The sequence below is a fragment of the Parasteatoda tepidariorum genome, chromosome 2, assembly GCF_043381705.1.
Source record: "Parasteatoda tepidariorum isolate YZ-2023 chromosome 2, CAS_Ptep_4.0, whole genome shotgun sequence".
NCBI classification, from domain to species: Eukaryota; Metazoa; Arthropoda; class Arachnida; order Araneae; family Theridiidae; genus Parasteatoda; species Parasteatoda tepidariorum.
Window position 1 is genome coordinate 35,503,583 of NC_092205.1, and position 12,495 is coordinate 35,516,077.

The 12,495-nt window shown below is 30.9% G+C and overlaps 2 protein-coding genes across 2 annotated transcripts in view; both read right to left on the reverse strand.

The window, feature by feature from the left end:
- The window catches only part of LOC107437090 (dynein axonemal heavy chain 5), a 165,860-nt gene extending 162,116 nt beyond the window's left edge, over positions 1-3,744 (reverse strand). Inside the window, exons 1-3 of the mRNA XM_043043611.2 lie at positions 3,574-3,744; positions 2,659-2,820; positions 1,530-1,731 (exon numbers count right to left, since the gene is read on the reverse strand). Of these exons, the coding sequence (XP_042899545.2) occupies positions 1,530-1,731; positions 2,659-2,820; positions 3,574-3,744 (535 nt within the window). The remainder of the gene's footprint in view (positions 1-1,529; positions 1,732-2,658; positions 2,821-3,573) is intronic.
- A 465-nt stretch (positions 3,745-4,209) lies between these two features.
- Positions 4,210-5,376, reverse strand: LOC107439723 (general transcription factor II-I repeat domain-containing protein 2A-like). Its single transcript, XM_016052402.2, has one exon. The coding sequence runs from the start codon at positions 5,374-5,376 to the stop codon at positions 4,210-4,212; it is 1,167 nt and encodes a 388-aa protein (XP_015907888.2).
- Positions 5,377-12,495: the final 7,119 nt, after the last annotated feature.

A 12,495-nucleotide genomic window follows, 5' to 3' on the forward strand; every position in this document is an offset into this window, starting at 1 on the left:
AGAAAATTTCTGATGATACTTATAAGGAAATAATCATGTCTGTCACTCCTCAAAGTTCAATAATCACCGTCTTTATTAATATATATTTTTTTTTAAATTTGCATAAAATTAATATTTAAGTCACAAATTTATAGTCAAGGGAAGGAAAAATCGTTATCTAAACTTAGTGAATCGTCAACAAGAAAAGCGAGATTAAAAACAATTTGACTGTCAGAAGATATTGAGAGATTAAAAGCGATCATTAGAAAAATATTCAGTTATTAAATTATATTTAATGACTGAATTATAAAAGTTATTAAATTATATTTATTATTATATTTAAACTAGATATGTTTTCAATTCCACCTTGATCAATGGAGCATTAGTCTGGCTTTTGATTAGATTTTTTTAATTTACATAAATATTAATTTGCTACATCTAATACTTATGCTTTTTTTAAATTCATTTTTGCCGAATTTAGGTGTATATATTAATGTAAGTACTTACTGAACATCCTATATGACGGTATGACTTAATTGTAAAAATACTTACCATCAATTCATTTAAAGTTTTGCCAATTTCTTTTCGAAATATGTGAAAACTAATTTTTTGGCTAGTGAATACCATTAAAATGTTTCAAATTTTTTGTCAATTTTAATTTATTATTCAAATACTATAGAAAACTTATTTCAGAACATAGCGTAATAAATTTGACTGTAGTTTACCACAAAATGAGCCTGATTTCAGTATAACATTATTAATGATTTGTTTTCATTGTAATTTCTGCTTGTTAAAATATATTTTTCCTGAATTTCCTCAGTTTTCCTCAAACAGAGAAAAAAATATATAGTTTTTCTGCCTCATATGAAAAATAATTTATATGCTAAGACCGTTTAGTAATAGTTGGACCATCTTCGGTTGACAAAATCAAACTATAGATATAAGTTAGCTTTTTATACATTTATTTTGTTTATACAATAATTATAAGCAGTATTTTCCCACGAGGTAGATTAAAATAGAATAATGTATGATGTTCAATTTCATTTTCAGTTCCTTTTTTTAAATATATTATAACATAGTTTTTATAATGCAAAAAAAATGTTTCCTCCAATTATTTCAACAAGTTTACAATTGAAATGATATGCATTATAATTCAGATATTCAAACAAGCAATAATGCAGGAAAAAATAATAAAAAGCAATAAAATAAAAGATATTTGTGTTGGCAAGAGAGCACTTCTTCAGGGGACACACTGCCTACCAACACACAGGATATGAAATATTTACCCTGACCTGCCCCAATTTAGGGCATGCGGGTAAATGTTTATTAAAATCAAGAAAAACAGAAAAGTACATAAAATACAAAAAGTACATAAAACACACAGGATATAATAATTCTTAATAAGTTACATTATCAAGGAGAAATCGAATAAAAAATTTAATTTTTTAGGTTTAAAACTTGTTTTTGCTAACAGTAAATGTGACAAAAGAGAAAATTCAAAGATACAAAATTACTAGATTAGGAAGAAAAAAAAGAAAGAAACATTTTACCCAAAGATAGTCTGATGCAACCAATAGTGGTTTCATTGATTTCATCTTCAATATCAGTCTTGACACTCAAGTAATATTTTATTTTGTTTTCAAAATCTATTAATTCTTTCTCTATAAATGTGAAATTTTCTATTTCAACCTTCCTTTCTTCCATCCACAAGTGTTCATACTTCGAGAAACTATCCAAATAATTATCCAACTCCTACAATTTAAACTTGTTAATAAATTGCACAAATTTTCAAATTTTATATTAAAAGATCAAAAAAATATTTATTAATAATAAACATTCGACTAAAACATTATAAATCACACTCTAATTCAACTAAATCATTATACATTATGCTCTAATGATGAAGAGGGGAAAAGAACACTACTGTGATATCTTCAAAAAGACAGTAGCGAAAGCAGCACCATTCAGAGTGAAAATTTTTTTTTTGACAGAGTGCCCTACTAATTGCGTAAAAATGATTAATCAGTTCTTATGAGAGCATTTCAAGTGAATGTAAAGTAATACTGAGGTTCGATGCGATCGGAACAGAACAATGCGCATTAGTACAATCTTTAGTGACGGAATGTGATTGTACTGTTTCTTTACTCAGATAGAGTAATGCACAAATTTCATAAATCGTTATTATTATTATTATTATTATTATTACTATTATTATTACCTTGCATTAATTCATGATCAGAAGCAAAAGTTTCATTGAAGATCATAGCGTTTGTTATCACTAGTCATGGCAAATCTGATATTAATGTTATGAAATTTTTACGCTATTTATTCACATTCATATGTTCTAGAGGTAGATTTTGGTATCAACAATCTCCAGTTTGATAGTAAAAATTTACCAAACTTTCACCGTCTAGCTCTAAAAACTATACTGCTGTGCACTGTTTCGGATGCGAAATTTTTTTATACGACTGTAAATTTACTTTAAATACTGATACGACGCTTAACTGATATATACCGGTTAATCATACATATGCAAACTGCGATGCATTTTTCCTATCTTCCTTAAATAGCCTAAATGGTGGCAATATCTTATGTATCCACTTTTTATCTGAGCATCCCTTATACTTTTACTATAATTTTAGATAAAGAGTTTTAAACTTAAGTTTTAAATTGACTCACCAGTTTTGTATTCTTTAAGCAAGTTTGGATGGATCCGAAGAGTTGCAACACTTCTTTATCTTCTGATACTTGTCGATATAAAGTTAGAGAGAGTGCAGAAATTTCGGATTTGCTGAAGGATTTATTTAAGTTAGTATTTTTCTCTTCCTTCTTTTTGGGTTCCTGAAATTTAATGCTCATAACAATAAATGAAATACATTACGAAATTCCTGCAAGATTTGAATTTTATGCTATAAAGTTTTGGTAAAAAATACATGAGTAACAGCTGATAATTTAAGTTTTAAAAAAAACTTTTCCTTGGTAAGCACTTTTTTAAGCATTTTTATGTCATTGTTTTTGGCCATATAGTTTTGTGTAAAGTTTTTTTTCTCTTTTTATATTCTCTCTTCCTGCTCTTACTCTTGCAATTAAGATTGAAAATTTACCCAGTTTTATTACCTTTCTAAAGTTATTTACAGAGAGTTTCGCTTCTCACAAAATTGAAATAAGACGCCGACAAATTCAAATAAGAAATCACAAAATTTAAATAAAAAATTGACCAATCGCAATAATTTTTTTTTTTTTTTTTTTTTAAATTTCCAATGAGCTGCACAATCGGTCTTGCCGATGAGCAGACCTAGAGCGTTCTCTCCAGAGGTGGTATCCACTCTTTCAGGACCAACACAATGGGTGAAATACCGTTGGTCATGTTAATTTGGACGTCTAGTTTCTGCCACACTAGATGGCAGCACCGAGACTCTATTTGGATGCTAAAGTGCACTAGGAATTTAATTTTGCGCAATTAAACTAAAGTTCTGGAATTTTTTTTTCCCTAAGCTCTACCCTAAATGAATCACTATAGTTCAAATAATTTGAAAAATATTTTTTTTCAAACTAATAAGAAGTAGATTGCATGAAATGGTTAATTTCTTTTACCTTAAAAACCCATTGATTAATATGTTTTGATGCAGATATAATGTCCATAGCAGCTTTGTTGATTGCTTCTTGAACATCTTCTACCGATGGTATGAGAACCAGTGAGTTTTCTTTCAAATGAATTTCACTTTTAAACCAGGGTTTTCTTGACAAAATTTCTTCTGGGCTCATTTTTTCTAAAAAAAGAAAAAATATGATTTAGGAGCCAGTTTGTTCACCAGTTCTTCAGAAATCTATACATAATATAATTCTATTTACTACATAAAATACCTATTAAAAGTGACCAGACACAAAGACAACATTAAAACCATTGACTAAAAATAAAATTTCTTCCATTTTAAAACATAATTAAGTCTTGAAAACCATAATTATTTAAATAGGCTTTCGTATTATACACCATTTTAATTTTATTATTTATTTTTAAGTTGATGTTTGTAAATTTTATTTTGCTTATATCAGGGCTGTCCAACTGCAATGAGCCCACGAGCCAGAATTCCGGTCACTAATCACCTGGTGGGCCGCAGTTTGAAAAAGTTGATCAATAACCTCTAACCTCTTATACAATAACAATTAATAGTTGAATTATAAATTATAAAATAATGGAGCAAAAGAATTATAAAACAATTTGCTTACATTTTAATGCGAAAACTGAGGCCGATCAGCCTTCTTTACAAGGGCAGGAATATCAACATCGATGTTTGTCGTTGCCAGCCGAAGAGAGTCTAACAATGAACTGTCGGAAAGAGAGCTCCTGTGACGATTCTTGATAAACTTCATCGCCGAAAAAGCACTTTCGTATAAATATGTGCTCCCAAACATGGAAGTTATTTTCAGTCCTAAGTCACTCAGATTTGGAAACCGTTCAGTTGGAAGCAACTTGAAGAAATGGGGCCCCCTTTCGGTTCTTGTTTGAAAGAACGGGTCAGCTTGAAGATCACAGAGCTCTAATTGTAGGTTGGCCGGTTGTTCTTCAATGCCTGCTGTGACTGGATTATTAAACAGAGCCACGTCGTTTTTGATGCTCTCAAAATCAGAAAATCTCGTGTTGAATTCATCAATAATTGTTTGCAACTCAGGGCAATATTCAGAAAAATCCAGCACTTCCTCACACTCGGATGCCAAACGACTGCAGCTGGCGAAGTGAGATAAGTTATTTTTTCCCAAAGTTGCATGGAAAATTTTCAGCTTGCTTCTAAACCCATTAATGTGTGCCATTAGATCAGACACCAGTTGGCCTCTTCCTTGCAGTTTTAAGTTCACATCGTTGAGGTGGCCAGTAATATCAGTTAGAAATGCCAGGTGACGTGAAAAATCCATGCTCAAAAGTTCTTGTTCAAGGTTTTCTGATGGAAAAAACTGGTGAAGGAAAAGAGGGATTTCTTTTCTCAACTCGAAAAATCTCTTGAGGCAGTTTCCGGCACTAAGCCACCTAACTTGATTGTACATAAGCAGGTCTCCGTATTCTGCTTCAATTTCTTCCAAAAAGTTACGAAACTGCCGATGCATAAGAGCCCTGTTGCCACCTCTGATCATGTTGATGACTTTCACAACTTTTTTGAGGGTTTCAGTTTGCTTCACCGATTTCCCACATAAAGCATGCTGGTGAATGATGCAATGAAGTGCAGGGCATTTCATTTCATTTTCTCTCAAACATCCAATCAATCCTATCTTTGGTCTTACCATTGCCTTTGCACCGTCTGTAGCTAGGACGGAACACTTCTCAAAACCTCCGACACTGTTGACCGCTTTCATCACTGCTTCAAATATGTCCCTACCCTTTGTTGTGGAGTGAAGAGAACACATGGTAAGGAGCTCCTATTTGATCTCAAAGTCTTCTTTAGCACTGCGAATGAAAATCAAGAGTTGACTAACGTCCGACAGGTCTGTACTCTCGTCGATACACAAGGAGAAATAGCAGCATTTTTCAATCTCATAGGACAATTTTTTTTGTATTTGGTCACCCATTTCGGCAACTCTTCGTTGGACTGTCTGATGAGAAGCTGGAACTGAATCAAAATGCTTAGCCATTTTGCTATCACCAAATAATTTTGCCATTTCTACAGCACACTTTTTAACAACGACGCCATCAGTGTAAGGTTTTTTCGCTTTAGCAAGCTCAAGTGAAATTGCATACGAAGCATGCAAAGCATTGTACTGTTCAGATTTTACTTGAGTAAACATCCCAGTGTCTGTTTTTGCAGTTTTGATTTCAGTTCTGAAACTATCAGAGATCTTGCTTCTCCTTGATATTTACTGTGGCTCCCTTCGTGAAGACTCGCGTAATGTCTTTTGACATTATATTCTTTACACACAGCCACAACTTGCATACAAATCAAGCACTGGAGTTTGTCCTTTCTATTCGTGATGAAATACTGGGTTTCCCAGCGGTCCTGGAACACTCGATTCTCACTCTCTATCTTCCGTTTCTTACTCATCGTTGGAAGATAAAATATTTACAATCAGCAATAAAATTAGTTTTCACACGTTCCCAAAAAAATATAGCTACGGTACAAGAGAGGTTTACTTCATATCCAAAATCTGCAAGCTTATCTGAGAACCTAACATTCGTCGCAACCAGTCAGATCAAGATCATCAATGGAAAGGAGCGGAGAGTTGACGAACGCGCTCTCAATTTCTTTTTCGAAATCAACAAAGGCAGCAGCGTCAGTGAGGGGGGTCTTTATTTTTCACGTTTTGCTTATTTGAAATGTTTCTCTCTTCCCTCCCGTCTGCCTCCCTGTCTCCAACTCGATCTCGTTGGAGACAGGGAGGTCGCGTTGGTTCTTATTTCGCTTTCTTTCACTCGTATCGCTTAATTGTTCTTTTGTTTTGTTTTCTATTAGTTATTAACTGTTAATAAATTGTTTTTACGATGTTAATCTGAAATTTCTTGTTTTTTACTAGTTATTTATTGTTAGCTCGTTTTTAGTTACTAATTAATTTTTTTTTGCATTAATTGTTAATTTTTTGTTGTTTGATTTAGTTAGATTAGATTAGATTTTTTTCTTCTTTTTTTGTTGCTAATTACTAAAGCATGGTTTTTTGTTAGTTTGTATTATTTTGTTACTTATTAATCGATAGCTTTTTTTCTTTTGTAAGTTATTAATCTTTAGCTTGCTCAAATATATTTCAGCAAGCAAATATATTTCAGAAAAAAATTACTTTTATAGTAAAAAAAAAAACTTTTCTGAAAAAAAAATTTGAATTTTTTATTTATAAAAAAAAAGAACAGTAAATATTAAAAAACATAGGTAATATATTTTTCATTTTCAATGATTTCCTGCTTATGTTGACTTTTTTTCCCTCACAAAACACCGAAGTGGGATAAATTAATACACATTAATCTACAAAAAAAAGTTGCATATAAATATATAAAACAAAGCATTTACATCATCTTTGCATTTTTTTTTACTTAAAATCTTAATTAAGCTTAAAATCTTAAGCAAAGAAAAAATTTTTTTTTGTTGTTTAAAATTAGTTTCGTTTAGTTAAAAAATCATAAGAACACAAAAAAAGAACAGTAAATATTATAAATCATAAGTATAATCTTTTTAATGATCAATGACCTCTGCTTGACCAAGAATGGTAGTCTCGGATGCTTCTTGATACCATAAAATTTCGAAAAAAGAAATATGTTGAATAAGAAGTTGGCGGGCCGCACAATATGTGTTGGCGGGCCGCAAGTGGCCCGCAGGCCGCCAGTTGAACAGCCCTGGCCTATATCTTTTAAACTTTAAACCAATTTTAATAGACTGTTTATATATTAATTATTCAATAGGTTACACGAAGAACAAAAACCCTGACTACTCTTACCGTTATATGAAGTACCATATAACAATATTTCTAGAGAGTTGCAAATGGATGCAATTACACTTTCCAATAGTTTTTTGCTACATTGCTGTTGAAGCCCAACTGACACATCCGCAATTTGCTTTCTCTGTTGTTTAGCTATTAAAAAAAATAAAAAGTAATGTTAGTTTTCCTATCGCGGTTATCACTTATAAAAAGATACATTTTTTTAAAATTCGAACAAATTAATAAAACTTATCTAATCTAAATATGAAAGGTTTAATGTAAAAAATAAGATTAAAAATTTTATACAATGCAATGCAACATATTTATCTTTTTTTAATTGTATTTGTTGCATTCATACAATAGATTAGAGCTTAATTACAGACAATGTTTCATAATTTTGCTTATAATGATTAATTATTCACTAGAACGAATATCTTCCTGACGTTAGAATATATTTAGGCTTGTGGGACTCATTGCGTATAGCTGAAGCTATAATTAGATAATGTTACCTGAATAGCCAAAAAAAAAAAAGAAAAAAAAAAAGAAATAATTATTTAAATATTAAGCTTTGATAGAACGTATGATACAGAGAAACTTACATTAGTCTTTTCTATCCCCTTGTTAGTTTTTTTTTTTTTTTTTTTGCAAAACAAAACCGAATTGACAAGCACGAAAATTATTAAAAAGAAATTCTTAAATTATTGGAATAATGAATAAATAATCATCAAAATATTGTGTATTAAACGAACAAAGATTTTTGTGCTTAAGAATCTGTCTTTAGAAAATGAATGTTTAAACAATGTAAACAAAGAGAAGAACGACCCAGAATAACTTTTGATCTAATGATCGGATCTTCACATTCTAGGACTTGATCTTAAAGGTTGGAAGGAATGACTTCCAATACGCTAATTAGTTAGTGCAGAAGATATTTTAAGTTACAAAATCAGATACAAAAATGTACTTTCTTTGAATAATCATGTCTTTTTTTCGACTGATACGGATTTCTCATCCCCAAAATTTAAGGGTTGCTGCCATCTGAGAAATAAGGTTTCTCTAGTTTGATCAGCAGAGCGTACCAAAGTTTGGACCCCTTAATGTCAATTTTTTTTTTCGTACTTCGCCATATCTCGCCAACTTAAGTGAATTGAAAACTTTTTGCTCACAATTATAAAATTCGTCCATCTAAAAATAATTCCCCGCGAAAAATAATTATTTATATTTTTATTTAATAATGATCGAAACAAATTTTTTAATTGCAAGGTACTTTTTACATCATTTTAAAGACAGTCATTTTGCATGGAAGAATACAAAATGTGAGCGAAATTAGTCGAATAGTTGATTAATCAAATATTAAGAATACGACTTTTTTTAAATTAAGGTAATAATAAATTCTGCAGAGTTAGCAAAATAAAAAAACATCTTAATAAATTTTGATCGAATTGTCATGTACTAAGATCCAATCTTAAAAAAAAAATTTCGAGACTTGCCTGAAATATTTTGTGACGAGTTTATGTTAAATTACAAAATTTGACACAAAAAACGTAATTTCTTTGAACATGCACTGTTTTCGACTGATTTGGATTTTTGACCTTTAAATTGAAGGAGGTATGGCTGCTATCTGGAAAATACGATCCCAATAGCTTAGGATCGAAAAACAATCGAATGTTTGGTCTTCTGATGTTAATTAGTCAGTTATAATTTTATTTTAATTTTTGATACTTTGTATTGAAAAGTAATATTACATATTTCCTCTTCTTCTTTGAAAGAACTTTCTTTTACGAATACTTGAATTACTTCTTGAACAGCATCTTCAACAGCGTGGCTTCTTTTCTCAAGAAAGTCAGCTCCTTCAGATGATGAAGTCTAATTTTAATTGAAATTGAACGTTTTATAATAGTAATTTAAAAGAAACTGAGGAACAAGAAAAATTATAAAAGTTTATAGCATGATAATTACATTTATAATGTTTTTCTTTGTTTATCTTGGAAAATAGAAATCAAAGAAAGCACTATACACCGAAGAGCCATTACATTATGACCACCCTGCTAATAACATGTAGGACCATCTGAAGTCCTCAAAACTGCTGGCACCGCCGTGGCATTGATTCCACAAGGTGCTGAGAGGTAGTCTGAGGTATCTGGTACCAAGCGCTCACCAACTGGTCCTGCAATTCCCTCCCATTGCGAGGGGGTAGCGTGGCAGCACGAATTTGATTTTCCAAGTAGGGCCACAAATGCTCTATTGGATTATGGTCAGGTGAATTTGGGGGCCAAGACATGACTTGAAAGTCACTGGAATGTTCCTCGAACCAATCCATGACGATTCGACCCTTATGACATGGTTAATCCATCCCCCGCAGGAAAAACTGTTGCACTGAATGGGTGAACCTGGTCTGCAACTATGTTCAAGTAGTTTACAGTTGTCAGGGATTGTTCTATGAGGATTATGGGTCCTAATGTGCCCCATGAAAACATTGTTCCTGGGCGAGAAACCAGGAAAACCTGGGCAAGCCCATTGTTATAGATGGAGGGTGGTCATAATGTTATGGCTCTTCGGTGCATATTTTAATATTTATAATTAAAAAATGTTACATACTTTAAAAAATATAAAAGTTTATTAAAGTAAAATGTATCGTGTTTTCGATATTTTATTATCAGCATGTTATTTAGTAAAATTAGAAATTCACTTTTTTCTTACTTGCAATATGGTTGAAAAAGTATCCAAAATAACAGGGTTTTCGGGCGGTGCTGGACACAACTTAACATCAGCAACCTGAGACAAAGTTTCGTCAACTCTGTGGTTTAGAATCTTACACAATCTACAAGTGATCGAATAAAATTAACAACACCCTACTTTTAGTCTTTTTTTGTTGTGGAAAAAAAATGAAATAATTGAAAATCGATACAGAAATAATGCGTGTGCAGTCATAAAACTTAAAAATATATTGTTTTTGTTTCAATTCTATCACAGCATCCATGAATTAAATCATAAAACTAAACAAAGATTACATATAAAACATTTAATCAAAAATATATTTTAAATAAGTAAATGCAAATTATTTGATTAAATAGTTTTTATTTGCTTCAAAAATGAGCAGACTGGAAATAAAAGCCAACATGTTTCAAGTGCTCGAAAATAAGCTCTCAGTTTGGAGAGCTTGAAACATATCGACTGTTATTTTCAATCTGTTTATTTCTGAAGATAAAGAGGTTGTTTGATCAAATAATATCTCCCGGTTCAGTTTCTATAAACTGCATGTTTTAAGTAACTGCATGTTCGAAAGGATAAGGAATTGAAAATAACGAAACACTTAAAATAATAGTACCATTTGACATCTCACATAATTTTCTTTACAATCGTGAACAAATTTTCAAAATTCGTCTCAAAGCATAATTTTGTCCAACTCTATTTATTAACGTTTAATTATGAAATCCACAACCTCAATAAAGTAGCGAGTTAAATCTCAATAATGTTCATATTAATCCTTCTGTTTCTTGATTACATCACACTAGGGTATTTCTTTTAATTTAATAACATTATAAACAATTAAATAATTAAACTTACATATTAAGTAAACAACCTTATGGATTTCATAGTAAAAGATACACATATTTTAGTTCCCGTGCTCACTTGAAGATATGTGAATTCGTAATTTTTGGGTTATTTAGGAATGAACAAAATATGTAATTTAAAAACAGGGAAAATGGAAATTTAAATGAATTTATTTTTACGTTCTTGCTATTTTGGATGTAATCAAACATAAAAAAAATATTTTAAGAAATTCATATGTTAAAGAATTAAGCTTACAATACATTTATTTATTGAGATTAAATTGAGAGTATATTTTTATGAAAGAATAGTATTGTGCATGTAAAATAATATGTAACTTTGAGTATAATTAACTCCATAGGTTTTTTCTGCGCATCGTAGCCCTCAAATATCCGCAATTTTTAAAAAGTATAATTATTATTTAAATTAAAAAAACTTTTGCACAAATGTAAAGTGAATAATTTATAGAAACCTAATTTTGATTTGTTGAAGAGTTTACTTTAATGCATTTTTTCCATCGACTCAAAATAATTTTTTTTAAAGCACGCATAGTTAAGTTTCTTTTTAATTAAGAGATATTTTAGTACTAAAACAGAAAACTTTTTTTCTCTAAATAAATTAGCTGACAATTTTGATAAAATAATGGCACAACTTAACTTCTATTTTACTGCTGTTATTCTGAAATAATGGAAAAAAAGTGCTAAATGTTTTTAATGCTTAAAAGTTCCGCACAATTAATTGTGACTCCAAAGTTTTGACTTCAATTCTAATAATGATACTAAAATGTAATATCGCTCATAGGCTGCAATAGTGGCACAACTCAAAAAACACAATTTTTGGACTAAGAGCAGGTGTAAATATGAAAATACACATTCTTTCAGCTGCAATACCAGCACAACTTATAATTCAACTTGAAGGTAAACTTCGTTTAAGTAAACGAAAGCATTTCTTATGTATTTTCCTTAGGAATGAAAACTTTAAACCCACTTATCTCAAAACATTATTTTTTGAGTTGTGCCGCTATTGCAGCCCATGAGCGATATAATAAAGATTCTGATTATCGAAATCATTATCATTGAATTTTACCTATCAAAAAGGGATTCTACATGTTCAACTCCAGATCTATACCCTTCAATAAAGGAATCAATATTGAGACTTGACCATGTTAGTGTCGTCATTCCGGGTCTTAAAATTCCATCCAATACATCCAAATGTATGTCCAAAAGTGGAACCAGTTCTTCTCTAGGAAGAGTTTTTAGTTCTTTGTGTCGAATCAAAAGTTTCTGTAGAGAAAATAACAGTTTTATGGAACTAAACATACTTCTAAGGCTAAAACTATTGTGAAAGCTGCATTCAAATAATGATACCACACTGAGGTGACGAAAGTTATGAATAACAATATGCAAATATACAGATGGTAGAACTTTTATTAGAGCTGAAGTAAATCATTTTAGAATGTTTCCATGTTTCCGGTGTAATTATGACCACAAGATGAGAACTAACAGACTTTGAACGTGAAATGGTAGTTGGAGCTAGACGCATGGGGCATTTCGGAAGTTGCGAGGGAATTCAATATTC

Coding starts and splice junctions, on each gene's coding strand:
- LOC107439723 (XM_016052402.2), bottom strand. CDS start 5,376: ATGTGTTCTCTTCACTCCACAACAAAGGGTAGGGACATATTTGAAGCA.